Source organism: Pteropus medius, unplaced genomic scaffold, assembly GCF_902729225.1.
Source record: "Pteropus medius unplaced genomic scaffold, Ma_sr-lr_union100, whole genome shotgun sequence".
Taxonomy (NCBI): Eukaryota; Metazoa; Chordata; class Mammalia; order Chiroptera; family Pteropodidae; genus Pteropus; species Pteropus medius.
Genome location: NW_024356249.1, coordinates 723,625 through 738,128, shown reverse-complemented (window position 1 = coordinate 738,128; position 14,504 = coordinate 723,625). Strand labels below are relative to the sequence as shown.

The following is a 14,504-nucleotide window of genomic DNA, read 5'->3' as shown; positions in this document are numbered from 1 at the left end:
CGCGGGCGGCGGGACCCGCGACCCTCCGCGGCGACGGGCAGCGCGACGCGGGCTGCGCACGGTCCCCCGCGCCCCGCCTCCGGAGCAGCCCAGGCCGCCAGCCGCCGCCCCCCGACCGCTCCGGAGCCCCGGAGACCTGCGGCGCGGGGGAGCAGGGGGTCCCCGCACCCGAGAGGAGACAGCGGCGGCGCCGGGCGAGCGCGGGGCCTCGCGGGGTGCAGACCTGCGGAGCCTGCGGCCGGCGGGAAGGTGAGACACGGGGTCGCAGGCAGCGTTGGGGGGCGAGGGGCGTTGTGCCTGGACACAGGGATTCAGGTTTGTAAAAGTGCAGCGTCCCTCCAGACAGGGCCTCGGAAGACCCTCGGGGGGGCCTTCTGGGGGAGTGCGAGAGTGGGGTTCGTGAGGGGTGCGGGACTGGCCCACCTGGCTCCCCTGCCCCCTCTGAGCAGCCTCATTGACACCCCCATTATCCTTGTTGCTGCGATCCCCACTGTTTGCAGAGACCCTCCCCGGGCTGCGTTACACGGGGTCCTGCTCTAGGGGTCCTGGCGGAGGCCGGGCTCCCAGCCTTCTAAGAGGATTGCCCACCCCTCCAGTGGCATCTCTCCAATCCCAGTGGAGCTGGGAGAAGCAACGAGATCGAACCCACATGTGCCCCCAGCTCCCACGGCCCTTCTGCTCCCCACCCCCGTCACCACAGGTGAGCCTTGGGGTGGTAGGAAGGCTTGGTTTGTGCTCCCAGCCATACCCCCAAGTTCCACCCCAAAGTCAGCTTGCTGCTGCGCCAGCCCTGCCTCCTCTCTTTCCGCGGTGGCGGGGAGCTTGGCCCCGTCGGCCCCACACCCCCACCCACCAGTCTTGGCTGTCTGGTCCCCTCTCTCCTCCCCTCCCCGGGGAGCTGGCGCGGGCCCAGCGTAGCCGATGTTGTAATGTCCCTGGCGGCACCCAGCGCCCCTGGAGAGAAGCGGCTGGGCCTGTTCCCAGTCAGTTAACCTGGGCCAGGCCCTCCGCTGCCAGGGGAACTTGACTCAGGCCCTGGAAGGGGAGATGCTGATTCAGTGGGACAGGGGCTGTGAGACCTGGGACACTGCGGGGAAACTATCCGAGTCCATGGGGCACTGGGGGGTTGAGAACAGCAGGACTGCAGTCAGAGGGGCCACTGGGCTCCTTCCAGGCACTGGACCTTCTGTGTCCCAGCAAAGTTGAGGTGGGGGCTCCGCTCTACCTGTCTAGGGCCCTAGGGAGGAGGACTCCTTTGGAGTCTCTTGGTTCATTCGGGATGCAAGAAGATGGCTGGCAGTGACGGCTGTGTCACCAGGGAGCTGGGGAACGACAGGCAACGATGGGCTGAGCAGGGAAAGGCCAGGACCATGCCTCCTCCCAGCCCGCTGCCCTCCTCCCACTCATCACCTTCTCCTGAGCTGGGCCCTGGGCCTACGTCCACGCTCCCCACCCCCAGATGGAAGGGCTGTGCTGGGGGTCGGAGGCTTCGGCGGCCTGGCCTCCCGTTCCCTTTCTTAACTTGGCGGCTCACCTCCTTCTCCCAGCCCAGGTGTTTCTGCTGAAGCACTTCCTGGGGCAGAGAGAAGCTCACAGGCTGACTAGGGGTGGAGTGGGGCAGTCCCACGGTGAGGACTCGGGGGTTCCGAGGACCCCTTCGGTTCTGCACCGATGTGCCTGTTTACAGCCACGCACACCTCCCTGCACCCACGGTCCTGCTCCACATGCGGCTCACCTCGCGGACGCACTCGCTCTCACAGCCATTGGTCCCGGCACTCATGGGCTTTCGTCCACAATCTCCCACTTACTCATCCCTCATGCACATGTACCGACTGCCCCAACAGCCTCCCTTATGCTCTTTTCCAGAGCCACGCATGTCCTCAGGCAGTGCACAGCCGGAGTGGCTCATTCTAAGTGACTCTCTGGCTAAAGCCAGACACTGCCTGTATCTTAAGAGCCTCCCCCAGTTCCACAGTGGGAGGCACATTTGTCAGCATCTGCGTGCTCTAGGGTACATTCTCGGAGGCCTCAGGAGACACAGGACTGTCCCCTGTTGGGTAATCCACAGATTGTCCTCTCCAGCCAAGGCAGAAGGGCTAACGCACCGGAGGACAGCCACCTCCTCACTGTCTGCTCTGGATGTCGATGCAAAGGCCAATGGGATCCTTTTCAGGGCGGGAGGCCAGGGCTAGAAGAGAGAGCTTCTGAGACCTATCCAAGGTGGAGATTAAAGGGGAGAGGCTGCAGCATTAAGCTGAGCAAGGATTATACTGGAATTTCCTGGGCGTTTAACAGCTGCAGAACAGGACAGAGGGCAGGGCCTGTGGCGCTGACCCCTCCCACACTGACCCCGTGGCTAACAGGTGTGAGGACCAGCTCAGCAACCACACCAGACATAAAACCAGCAGCCCCTTTGCCCTTGAGACCGTCCCTGCAGCCCACTCTGCTCCGTTTGCAGCAATGCCCCTCGAGTGTGTTCCCCGCGTCCAGTCCCCTCTTCCCCTCGGAAGTCGCTGTTCTGTGCTCGACATCCTGTGAGACGATTTTAACTTCTTGGGAGAGAAGCTTGAAGAAAACCCGGGGATGAAAGTTCTTTTGCTTTTATGTTTGACATTATTTTGCTAATTCATTCCCGGCTCCTACTGCCTCTCCATCTCTGCTCTCTTCTTAGATGAAATTTTCTAGATACTTCGAAACCTAGAGGGGGAAAAGGAGGGAGGATAAAATATAAGTATATGCTATACTAGTCTAAGTTTTATAAATATTTCTCTTTTGTTTAGATTTGAATTGTGAGATTTTGTTTTCATTATAAAAATAAGATATGATCATTGTAACACGAAAAACAATTCTAATATGCGTAAGATAAAGTTAACTCACCCCCGCCCCCTTTTCTATGTCCTACAGTAACCAATTTTAATGGCCCGGTATATCTTCTGCCATACTTTCTTACAAGCTTATTTGGCTTATATTATTTAATTTTTTAAAATTCACTTTGTAGATTGAGGTACGTAAACTATATTAAGTCAGCTTGGTTTGTTCATCAGATTATCATATTTAGCATTTTGATTTAAGCGCAGTTCACTTTTAAGATTCTTAGAGGTTTAGTCATTTTTAAATCTTGCATTTTTATAGATAACCGAACTCGTAAGCTAAGATCCTACACAGTTTTAATCTTTGCCAGTTTCTGAAAACAAAATACAATCCTGACACCTAAGAAACTGCCATATTTTTGTCAACCAAAGAAATGTAGCCGGCTTGTGGCTATAATGTCTCTGCTGTATGAAAAAGATACAAAATGATATATCCAGAAACGGAGCTGAGAAAAAAAAAATGGGAAGTCACAGAATGCGACTTTTGTCACAGGAAACTTCATCTAATCAGTCTCATTTTCTGAGCTATCATTTGACATCCACAGTTCTGCTGCTTCTGGTGCTTGATATTTTTAAAAGCATGTACACATCTGAAATTTGAAAGTTTTTCTGATTGAGGTAAGTTTTCTGCTCTTTCATGGGTCAGAGGATTTCTAAACACTGGCCAACTTCTTTCAGTAGTTGGAGAAGAGAGAGAGGTCTCAAGCAGGCCACAAGGAAGTGGGGTGAGGGGCCTGGCCTCGTAGAGGCCTGTCCCGCTCTGTGTGGCAGCTGAGATGTGCTTGGCCGCTCCCAGAATGAACTCCTGGACCAAACGGAGAAAGATGTCCTAGTCCTTAGCCATTGACAGCACTTTTGAAAATCGAGTTCTAAGCCCCGCTTGTTTAGAATTCCAGGCATGTGTGTGGAGCAGCGTGTTCTTGTCACTTATATTTCTGCCTTTGAAACTTGTTTCAAAAGATTCTGCAGTGGTAGGAATAGTTGACAGCAATTTCTTTCAGATCTTAATAAAGTTTTTTCTTTCCATGTTTTTATTTTAGCCATAGAGAGACACTCAGATTCTTTTTATCTATTAAAAAAGAGAAGACCTGAATTTATCTGGTTCATTTGATAAGTGAGAACTGACCTAACCGCCTCGTCTCACTCAGGCACAATTCCTTTCTGAAGAAACCTGTTTATAACCTTCAATTTTCTGGATCCAGATCCAGAAAATTGTGTCCTCATCAAACAGCCAAAGTACACTTTGGGCGCTTTATGATCCTCCGCCGTTTCTTCTTAATGAAAGTACCATTTTCCTAAGTAAAAATTTTTAAAGTCGCTGAAGTGGCAGTCGGCACGCAATGACTCCACTTTACTCTTTCCTTTATGACCCCTCGTGATGACGGAAGCTCAATGGCTTCAGCTTTCCTAATTGCCTTTGCTCTTTTCTGGAACTTCTGGAGAGAGGCCAGCTTCGTGTTGTCATTGAGATGCCTGCTAAAGCTATGCATGCACACCCTGTCACGGCCACAAGCCACTGCGGTACTCGTGTTGTGGGTCACCGGAGCAACGCTTTGCCACGCCTCATCTTCTAGAACGTTCCATGTTGCACCGCTGATATTATCTGCAGTGCGTCTTTTCTTTCACGTTTCGATTTCCTTCCAAAAATCGATTGAGATGTATCTTAAGGGTTTATTACTCCTCTGTGATTATTTGTCGAGTTATCCGTTTAGAAAGACACAGCACTCATAGTGTCTTCGTTATACAGATTCCAGAATCCATCCGGGCTCTGACTGAAAGAAGCTATTTTAAAGAATGTCTGCCGGGCAAATGGTATAACAGCCTTCATTGTTTAAGGGCTTTTTGCTGGCATTTTCAGTGCTTGATAAGAACGTTCCTGAAGATTCTCTTGCTCTGGACAGAATCTGGTCGGCTCTGGTGTGTCGGGCGTGTTTCTAAATTAAGCCCTGGAGAGTAGGGGTTGCACCTACGATGAGAATGACTTTAGGATCCTTGTTAAACAGCCCTTGGTGATGGGGCCATGCTTTTCACTTCATGAAGCATTTATTTAATCTGTGAATGATTCTAGTAGCATTGGGGACTGTATTTGCAAAGAACCTCTGTTTCTTAGGAATAATTCGCTCTGTGGAAGTACTTTTTTTTCCCCAGGTTTCCTGAGATACAATCGACATATAGCATTGTGTAAGTTTAAGGTGTACCACATGATGATTTGGAAATGTTGTTTGCTTGCTTCCATGTGCCCTAAGTCGAACGCTCCATTTCACAGATAGGGTTCTAGAAGCAAGAAAGGTGAATTTCAGTGGCTCGTAGGCAGATACCCACCACACATCAGCCGATACAGATGTTGAAACCGTGTCTTTTCATGGTAACTGCGTGGAGATAACCCTGAAGGCTTCATCTTACGATATAGACAGGATTACCAGGAAAAAATCAGATGAGTAGAGATCAAATCAAGATTTTCATATTCATCAAAGTTAAATATAGTTGAATAGGTTGATTTTCGCTTCATTGTGAAATGTGTCATTTTCAACAGCACCGTGGGTCACACAGCCACAAATATCCAGGAGGAAACAGATTCTAACTTGCACTTGGCTTTCTTTTTCTTTTCCTATCCTCTCAATTCTGTGCCTTTTGAGTGACATGCATCTTGTTTTCTTCTCAACGGAAATAATAAATGCAATCGCTACTCTCGACCGTGCAACTCATGGACTTTGGAGACTCAGTCACGGGGACAGAGATAGGTCACCAGTAATCTCTAGACCAACACACGAAGCAAGGGCTGAGCCCGTGTGTTGTGACCGTGACTCTGGAGGCAGCCATACTCCCCCGGTCACGTGCTTGTGCTGTGTGCTTCTGAAGGCTCAGGGGCATTTTATATACAAGGGAAGCTTATTTATGACCTAGTCAGAGAAGTCATTTTGGGAGCATGAACGCTCTTTTGATTCATTTTACTAAATTATTACAGGTTTAAAGGAATTTCTAATAAATGATTTAATTGAAAGGATAGTACATATATATACACACAAGATTTTTTAAATGCAAAAACTAAAGAAGTACAGGGAGGGTGCACCGCCCTTGCTCCAGCTCCCGCGTTGTCCATCCATCATAATGATCCACACACGGATATGCATATGGATGTCCTTAAATTACCAATCGAGAACATACTTCATGCTGTTCCGCACTGGATTTTCACTTGAAGATTATTTTCATATCAATGCATCAACAGTAGCCTTTATTCCTTTTGAAGGTTGTGCCATAATCTCAGTATTTTTTTTTTAATTTTTTGATTACAGTTGACGTACGATTATATTAGTTTCAGGTGTACAGCATAGTGGTTAGACATTTAAATAACTTACGAAGTGATCCCCCCCATAAGTCCAGTGCCCATCCGATAGCGTGCATAGTTATTGCATTATTATTGACTCTACTTCCTATGCTATACTCTCCATCCCCATAAACCATCTTCCTTAATGATAAATGGTTACTTTCCAGTCTTTTCCTTTACAAACAATTCTGCCACAAATATCCTCGTTTGAACATCTGGGCAAATAGATCCAAGTATATGGTACCCCAAGGACAAATTCTTAGAAGTGACGCTGCTAGACAGACGTCACCAATTGTCCAAGAGGATATTCCAGTTTGAACTCGTAAGCGCAGTGAACAGAAGAGAGCCTATTTTCTGCACCTTCTCCAGCCCACTGCATTATTAACCTCATCGGACACAATGGCATGTCACGCCTTCCTTTCGCTGTGAGCAAACTGGAAGCATCTTTGCATATATTTAAAGAAGACGTTTATTTGTCTGTAAGCCACAGAAAAAAATGTGCCCCTTGCGGAAAGAGGACCTTGTTCACCAGACGTAGGCACGCCGGGCCCACACGGCGCTCTCCGTCCTCGACGCTGGCCCGTTTCTCGGGTGGCATCTTTATACCATGTCTTCTTTGCATCTGTCCTCACACCCGCCCTCCCTGGTACCCCACAGCTCTCCTTCTGTGACCCCTCTCACGTCACTGCCTATCTGAAACATCTAGAGCATCCAAGTCTGATGGGGGCCCGGGGCTGTCATGGAGCGGGGGGGGCGGGGAGGGGGGAGGATGTGTGTCCCCAGGGAAGGAGTCATTTTCAACCCACTCGGTTTTTAATGAGAAGACTCTCCCGAGTCCCAGTGCAGGGTGGCTGTAAATGAAGAGAAAGGATTAGAATAGCTTCTTCCAACAAAGTAGTAGCTCCTTCCAGAAGAAAACAGTAAGACCGGCCCAGAACTAAGTACCCCATGCTCTATAGAGGACGGGCCGTGAGACGTGGACGTAGGGAGGGAGCAACACGGCCACGGCTTCCGGGATGGTGGACTTGCCACAGTCAAGGGAGAGGTCCCTGCTGGTTGTCACCCTGCAGTTGGTGCCAGGACCATCTGAGAGCTAGAGGAGGAGAAGTGAGCCAGGGTTTGGAGCCTGGGCCATCTGTGAAGCAACGTGGTCACCTCCCGCTTGCCTCCTCCGGTCCTGTGTCTCCACAGGAAGCAAGCTTGGCTGCGGTCCCCAGGCCTACAAAGCGGCAGCCCTGCCTGGGAGCAGGGCGGTGGCCAGCATGATGGTGGGAGCCCTGAAGATGCCCCATGGCCGCTGAGGGTGCTGCCCGGCCAGGGAGCGGAGTGGCGGGCATGGTGTGCAGTCTCTGGGTCCTGGTCCTGGTGTCCTCCGTTCTGGCTCTGGAAGGTAAGAGGGAGGGGGCACCCGGGAACCCCCCACCTGCCAGTAGAGACTCGACACAGGTGGATATGGGGATGATTCAGAAAAGGCCGAAACGAGTGAAGACCTCAAAGCGGGCACAGGAGTGTGGAGGGTTTCAGATAGAGGCTCCTGACAACAGCTGTGCTCCCGCCGGTGAATTAAACGGACCGGGATGGGGACTCTGTTTCTCCTCATGGGAAGGGGGCGGAGGTTGAGCAGTGCTGGCCGGCGCCTTGGCCACTGCCTGCCCCTTCTTGTCTCTGGGCAGAAGTGTTGCTGGACACCACCGGCGAGACATCTGAGATCGGCTGGCTCACCTACCCACCAGGTGGGGTGAGTGTCGCCCTCGCATTCTGCACCCATCACCCCTCTCTCGCCCTGCTCCCCAGAGTGCGGATTTGGGGAAGGAAACCCCAGGTGGAGACTAATGGAATGAGACTCCTCGCCTCCCTCTGCTTTGCATGCCAGTTCATTTTCAGTCTCCGGGGAAGAGATGTGCCCCCCACCTTCCTGCACCCTGCAAGCCCTGAGCAGTAACCGGCCTCCCCTCCCTGCAGTGGGACGAAGTGAGCGTTCTGGACGACCAGCGACGCCTGACGCGGACCTTCGAGGCCTGCCACGTGGCAGGCGCCCCGCCGGGCGCCGGGCAGGACAACTGGCTGCAGACCCACTTCGTGGAGCGGCGGGGCGCCCAGAGGGCGCACATCCGGCTGCACTTCTCCGTGCGGGCCTGCGCCAGCCTGGGCGTGGCCGGGGGCGCCTGTCGGGAGACCTTCACGCTCTATTACCGCCAGGCCGAGGAGCCGGACGGCGCCGACGGCGGTGCGGCCTGGCACCTCAAGCGCTGGACCAAGGTGGACACGATCGCGGCGGACGAGAGCTTCCCCGCCCCCTCCGCCTGGGCGGTGGGGCCCCGAGGGCCTGGGCCTCGGGCCGGGCTGCAGCTCAACGTCAAAGAGCGGAGCTTCGGCCCCCTGACCCAGCGCGGCTTCTACGTGGCCTTCCAGGACACTGGGGCCTGCCTGGCCCTCGTGGCCGTCAAGCTCTTTTCTCACGCCTGCCCCTCCGTGCTCCGCGCCTTCGCCTCCTTCCCTGAGACGCAGGCCAGTGGGGCCGGGGGCGCCTCCCTGGTGGCGGCCGTGGGCACCTGCGTGGCTCATGCAGAGCCAGAGGAGGATGGAGGTGGGGGCCAGGCAGGGGGCAGCCCCCCAAGGCTGCACTGCAACGGGGAGGGCAAGTGGATGGTAGCTGTCGGGGGCTGCCGCTGCCAGCCCGGGCACCAGCCGGCACGTGGAGACAAGGCCTGCCAAGGTGAGCCCCCATCCCCCTGTGCGGGCCGCGACCGCCTCACCTGCCCTGACCTCTGTGGTCCTTTCCCGGATGCCCCAAACTTCTTCATTCTGTCCCCAGAACATCAGGAATGAACTATTTTAGGAACGGACATTAATTTTTTTTTTTCCAGATTTATTTCCCAGGGCACCCAAACTTGCTCTTGTCCGCTCATCTGAAATTTCTAGAACCCTCTGGAGACTTCTGCAGCCATTGCTGAAGCTCTTAGGGCTGCAGGCCTGAGAAGTGATGGAGATCAGAAGGAGTTGAGCTCCTGGGTTATCTCGGGACAGGGTCCTTGGTCCGCATTTGCCCTTTATTTGGGGTGGGATTATCCCGAGGTCAGGGGAGGAGACTGATTCCGCTGCAGGGGGAGGCTGCAGGCGGCCTCTGCAGAGGGAAGTTATGCAATCAGGCCTAGGACGCCTGCCTCTGGTGCTTGGCCTGCTCAGAGCCCCCGCCCACCTCCCTTTTTCCATCAGTGGAAATGCAGTTCCACCTCCAGTGAAATGGCAGATGTAATCTTTGCCCGAGGGAAGAGTGGGTTTAGGGTTCCAGCTCAGGAGGAAAGGAGGAACTGGCCCTTTGTCAGGTGCGTGGGGCTCAGGAGGGGTGGACAGAATGAGCCAAGCCTCCACTCTCTGCTCTTCAGCTTGCCCCAAGGGGTCCTACAAGGCTCTGGCTGGGAACACGCCCTGCTCGCCCTGCCCGGCCCGCAGCCAGGCCTCTGACTCTGCAGCCTTCGTCTGCCCCTGCCTTGGGGGCTTCTACAGGGCCAGTTCAGACCCCCCAGAGGCCCCCTGCACTGGTGAGTCTCCCCGCCACCCAAGAGGTAGAAGCAGGACTGGGAGCGGAGCCAGAAGAGGGCGTCTTTGAGGGCGGCGGGTGGGGCTGGTTCGCACTGGCAGTGACTTCTCTTTCTCCTGTGTCCTCCGTGTCCTCCCCGCCTGGCCCGCATCTCCCCTTCCTCTCTGACCCCATCCACCCTGGCTGACCCGCCTCTCTCCTCCCACGGGCCACCTCTGCTTTCCGGCCCCACCGCGTGCTCCTCCATCCCGCCCCTGCCACAACCCCCTCCTCCCGGGCCCTTCCCCACTGCACCCGCTGGCTTCCCCAGGCCCCCCGTCGGCCCCCCAGGAGCTCTGGTTCGAGGTTCAAGGCTCGGCGCTCATGCTGCACTGGCGCTTGCCCCAGGAGCTGGGGGGGCGAGGGGACCTGCTCTTCAACGTCGTGTGCAGGGTGTGTGACGGCCGCCAGGAGCCCGGCGCAGGGGGCGCAGGGGGCGCGTGCCGCCACTGCCCGGATGAGGTGCACTTCGACCCCCGCCAGAGGGGCCTGACTGAGAGCCGAGTGTTAGTTGGGGGGCTCCGGGCACATGTACCCTACATCTTGGAGGTGCAGGCTGTCAACGGGGTGTCGGAGCTCAGCCCTGACCCTCCCCAGGCCGCGGCCATTAATGTCAGCACCAGCCACGCAGGTGAGCCCTGCCTTGTCCTAAGCCTTACCTCGCCTTTTCCGAACCCCTCCCCCACTCCCGCCTCCTGGTCCCTGGAAACCCCCTTCTAACCCCCCATCCAGTTCCCTCAGCAGTCCCTGTGGTGCATCAGGTGAGCCGGGCCTCCGACAGCATCACGGTGTCCTGGCCTCAGCCAGACCAGGCCAACGGGAACATCCTGGACTATCAGCTTCGCTACTATGACCAGGTGCGGGGGCAGGGTGGCCCAGGAGGGCTGGGGGGATCTCGCAGTACCCCACCACGGGGCTAGAGGTGCGGGGACCAGGAGGGGTGCCCAGGAGCCCTGTGGAGGGTGGCAGAGGCCAGAAGCCTTGGGGGTGTCAGTTGGAGCAGGAGTGAGGGCCTGAGGCCTGTCAGCAGGGAGTGAATGGCTATCACCCCCAGGCAGAAGATGAATCCCACTCCTTCACCCTGACCAGCGAGACCAACATGGCAACTGTGACACAGCTGAGCCCCGGGCACATCTACGGCTTCCAGGTGCGGGCACGGACCGCTGCAGGCCACGGCCCCTACGGGGGCAAGGTCTACTTCCAGACGCTGCCTCAAGGTGAGCGGAGGCCTGGATGGAGGGCGGACACCAGAGGGTGGTGAGGACAGGCCAGGGGCCCCCCTGGTCTCGAACCCTCCCCCAGAACCCTCCAGACCAGAGGCTGTGAGGAGAGAGCTCGTGGCTGAGCCGGGGTCACCGGGTTGGCGGGCAGGGGGTGCATGTTGAGGTGTGTAGGTGCGTGCTCATGCGAGGCCTCACCCACCTGTGATCTTGGGTGCCGGTTCCTCAGGTGAGCTGTCCACTCAGCTTCCGGAGCGACTCTCCTTGGTGATTGGGTCCATCCTGGGGGCCTTGGCCTTCCTCCTGCTGGTGGCCATCACCGTGCTGGCTGTTGTCTTCCAGAGGTGAGCCCCTCCCCGCCATGCCCCCACCCCTCTCACTCCACATCGCAACCCCAAGTCCCAGCAGCCCCAAAGCCCGCTGCAGAAACCCCCACCGCCCAGCGCCTTCCCCTGGGCCCACGCAAAGGCGGAAGGAGGGAGCTGGGGACCCTCCCCCTGGGGGGCCCGGCAGGACGGCAGCCTGTGCGGGAGTGGAAGGGGGAGGAAATGGGAGCGAGGCTCATTCCGGGACACTGGTTTGTCCCTCAGGAAGAGGCGTGGGACGGGCTACACTGAGCGACTGCAACAGCACAGCAGCCCAGGTGAGGCAGCCGGAAGTGGATGGCATGGGGCCAGGGTTGGGGTGCACCGATGAAGAGCAGGGGGCTTGGGCCAGGAGCACACCAGGTTCCCCCAAGGCTGAGGGGAGCTCCTCGGCACTGTCTTCAGAAGTAAGAGGGCGCGCCACTCCCCATAACGCACCCCGCACACCTCCAGGGCTCGGGGTGAAGTATTACATCGACCCGTCCACATACGAGGACCCCTGCCAGGCCATCCGAGAATTTGCCCGGGAGGTCGATCCTGCTTATATCAAGATCGAGGAGGTCATCGGGGCAGGTACGGCGGGGGCAGAGGGAAGGCTTGGTAGGAGTCCTCCTCAACGCGGCAGGATGCCGTGAGCCCACCGTCTGTCCCTGACCGCCCCCAACCTACACCCATCCTGCCAGGCTCCTTCGGAGAAGTGCGCCGGGGCCGGCTGCAGCCCCGGGGCCGGCGGGAGCAAGCGGTGGCCATCCAGGCCCTGTGGACCGGAGGTGCCGAGAGCCTGCAGATGGCCTTTCTAGGCCAGGCCGCAGTGCTGGGCCAGTTCCAGCACCCCAACATCCTGCGGCTGGAGGGCGTGGTCACTAAGAGCCGGCCCCTCATGGTGCTGACGGAGCTCATGGAGTTGGGGCCCCTGGACAGCTTCCTCAGGGTCAGTCCGGCCTGCGGGGGAGGCGGGCCCTTGGTTCTGGGCAAGTTTGCGGCTCTCAGCTGCTCTGGAGGCCCTACACCTTCACTCCTTCCCGCCTGCCCTGGTGGTCTTCAGCTTCATCCCCGGCCATTTTCTGAGTCCTAAATCCCCTCGCCCTCTCATGCGGATGTCTGCTCTGCATGTGTCGAGTTCCCCACTCAGTTGCTGACCTCTGCCCCTGCCCCTCAGCAGCGAGAGGGCCAATTCAGCAGCCTGCAGCTGGTGGCCATGCAGCGGGGCGTGGCTGCCGCCATGCAGTACCTGTCCAGCTTTGCCTTCGTCCACCGCGCGCTCTCTGCCCGCAGTGTGCTGGTGAATAGCCACCTGGTCTGCAAAGTAGCCCGTCTTGGCCACAGTCCTCAGGTGAGAACACAGCCTTGGGGCCTTTGCATCCTTCAGAGGGTGCTGGAGGATGAGCTAGAGCTTGTGGTGGGGACCTCAAGAGGCATAGCATTGTGTTTGAAGGCCTGGAACTCACCTGTGTTCCATCCAGGATAGAAGCCTGGACAAGGGGACATTGAAAGGTCCCCATTTCAGAAACCGAGGCCATTGGGGAAGGTGGGAGACCTCAGAAACCTAGAACCACCTCTCACCTTTCCCCTAATGACCACAGACTTTAGTCGGAGCAGCTGGGTACAAATCTGGGCCACGCCCCCTGGGCGGTGACTGCACAAGTGCATATCTCTCTGTGCCTCAGGCTCTGCATCTGTCCAATGGGGATATCATCCACCCTGCAGGGGCGCCGTGAGTGTTCAGAGATGCTTGACGTGAAGCCCTTGACTCACGTCTGAGCCTAGAGCAGTTGCCCGATAAACGTGACCTCTGCCGTGACGATCGCTGTTGTGACTTTTAACCGCACCCCTCAGGGCCCAAGTTGTATGCTTCGCTGGGCAGCCCCAGAGGTCATTGCACATGGAAAACATACGACATCTAGTGACGTCTGGAGCTTTGGGATCGTGATGTGGGAAGTGATGAGTTACGGAGAAAGGCCCTACTGGGACATGAGTGACCAGGAGGTGAGCTCTTGACCTCGACGTCGCTGATCCTCACCCCTGAGCCCTTCGACCCACTGGCCCCACAGACTTGCACATTCTGAGCCCTCCACTCTCTAATCCGTTCCCACCCCGAGGTCTCCTGTATGGTTCAGTTCCTTCCCCACTGCGATTTCATGCTCCAGCTGATCCCAGCCCACCTGCTTCCGTAACAATATACTCCTTTCCGCTGGCGGTAGCTTCTTCCCCTTACCATATTCTTCCTCTGACCTCCAGGTACTAAATGCAATAGAACAGGAGTTCCGGCTGCCCCCACCTCCAGGCTGTCCTCCTGGACTACATTTGCTTATGCTGGATACTTGGCAGAAGGACCGTACCCAGCGGCCTCATTTTGACCAACTGGTGGCTGCCTTTGACAAGATGATCCGCAAGCCAGACACTCTGCAGGCTGGCGGGAGCTCTGGGGACAGGTCTGGAGCTTGGGGCTGGAGCCTGGGAAAGCCAGGGAGGGTAGATGAGAGCCCAAGAGAAAACCGAGGTGTGGGGGCTAAGATGAAGAGCGGACTTTGACCTGCCTGCCCCTCCCCCTTAGGCCATCCCAGGCCCTTCTGAACCCAGTGGCCCTGGACTTTTCTTCTCTGGACTCACCTCAGGCCTGGCTTTCGGCCATTGGACTGGAGTGCTACCAGGACACCTTCTCCAGGTGTGGCCTCTGCACCTTCAGCGATGTGGCTCGGCTCAGCTTGGAGTAAGCAGGGAGAGGGGGGGTGGGAGCCTCCGGGCCCGAGGCCAGGGCCAGCCAGGGCCGTGCCTGGGGTCTTGGAGAAGCTGGCTCAGGGTCTGCTCCTTCCCCACCAGAGACCTGCCTGCCCTGGGCATCACGCTGGCTGGCCACCAGAAGAAACTGCTACACAACGTCCAGCTCCTTCAGCGGCACCTGAGGCAGCCAGGCTCAGTGGAGGTCTGAGGCCCTGGCCCGAAGCTGTGAACTCCGGATGCTTAGGACCCAGCCCCAGGGCCAAGGAGGGACGTGGGAGCCAAGAGCCAGTCTCCTGGGCCTCTCATGCCTGGCACTCTCAACCCAACCTTTTGGATGCTTCCTAACCCTGTCCTCGGTCCCTTCCCCGCCCCCCTCCCCACATTAAAGGGAAAGACGGGATTTTGCAAGTTGGAGATGTGGTG

The 14,504-nt window shown here is 56.7% G+C and overlaps 1 protein-coding gene and 1 long non-coding RNA gene across 7 annotated transcripts; one reads left to right on the top strand and one right to left on the bottom strand.

Moving 5' to 3' along the window:
* On the top strand, window positions 1–14,493 carry EPHB6 (EPH receptor B6). Of its 6 annotated transcripts, none has more exons than XM_039860515.1 (18): window positions 1–249; window positions 3,911–5,051; window positions 7,387–7,585; window positions 7,869–7,933; window positions 8,158–8,911; window positions 9,582–9,737; window positions 10,047–10,406; window positions 10,508–10,632; window positions 10,830–10,992; window positions 11,225–11,339; window positions 11,586–11,638; window positions 11,814–11,933; window positions 12,044–12,291; window positions 12,520–12,693; window positions 13,197–13,346; window positions 13,599–13,792; window positions 13,915–14,070; window positions 14,181–14,289. In XM_039860515.1, the coding sequence occupies exons 3-18, from the start codon at window positions 7,486–7,488 to the stop codon at window positions 14,287–14,289; spliced, it is 3,042 nt and encodes a 1,013-aa protein (XP_039716449.1). In that variant the 5' UTR covers window positions 1–249; window positions 3,911–5,051; window positions 7,387–7,485. The 6 variants fall into 6 exon arrangements, with proteins under 6 accessions (XP_039716449.1, XP_039716450.1, XP_039716447.1 ...); XM_039860516.1 differs by lacking the exon at window positions 3,911–5,051 and adding an exon at window positions 597–700; XM_039860513.1 differs by lacking the exon at window positions 3,911–5,051 and having other exon boundaries at window positions 2–249.
* Window positions 12,219–13,019, bottom strand: LOC120600963 (uncharacterized). The gene is made up of 2 exons (XR_005652322.1): window positions 12,924–13,019; window positions 12,219–12,832 (listed from the first exon to the last, which is right to left on the bottom strand). It is a non-coding gene; the product is annotated as an uncharacterized LOC120600963 (long non-coding RNA).
* Window positions 14,494–14,504: the final 11 nt, after the last annotated feature.

Bases quoted from the DNA above. Each gene is read 5' to 3' on its own strand.
- EPHB6 (XM_039860515.1), top strand. From the start codon at position 7,486: ATGGCCGCTGAGGGTGCTGCCCGGCCAGGGAGCGGAGTGGCGGGCATG. The intron at 10,407-10,507 runs GTGAGCCCTGCC...CCCCCCATCCAG, and splicing joins TGTCAGCACCAGCCACGCAG to TTCCCTCAGCAGTCCCTGTG. The intron at 12,292-12,519 runs GTCAGTCCGGCC...CCTGCCCCTCAG, and splicing joins CCCTGGACAGCTTCCTCAGG to CAGCGAGAGGGCCAATTCAG.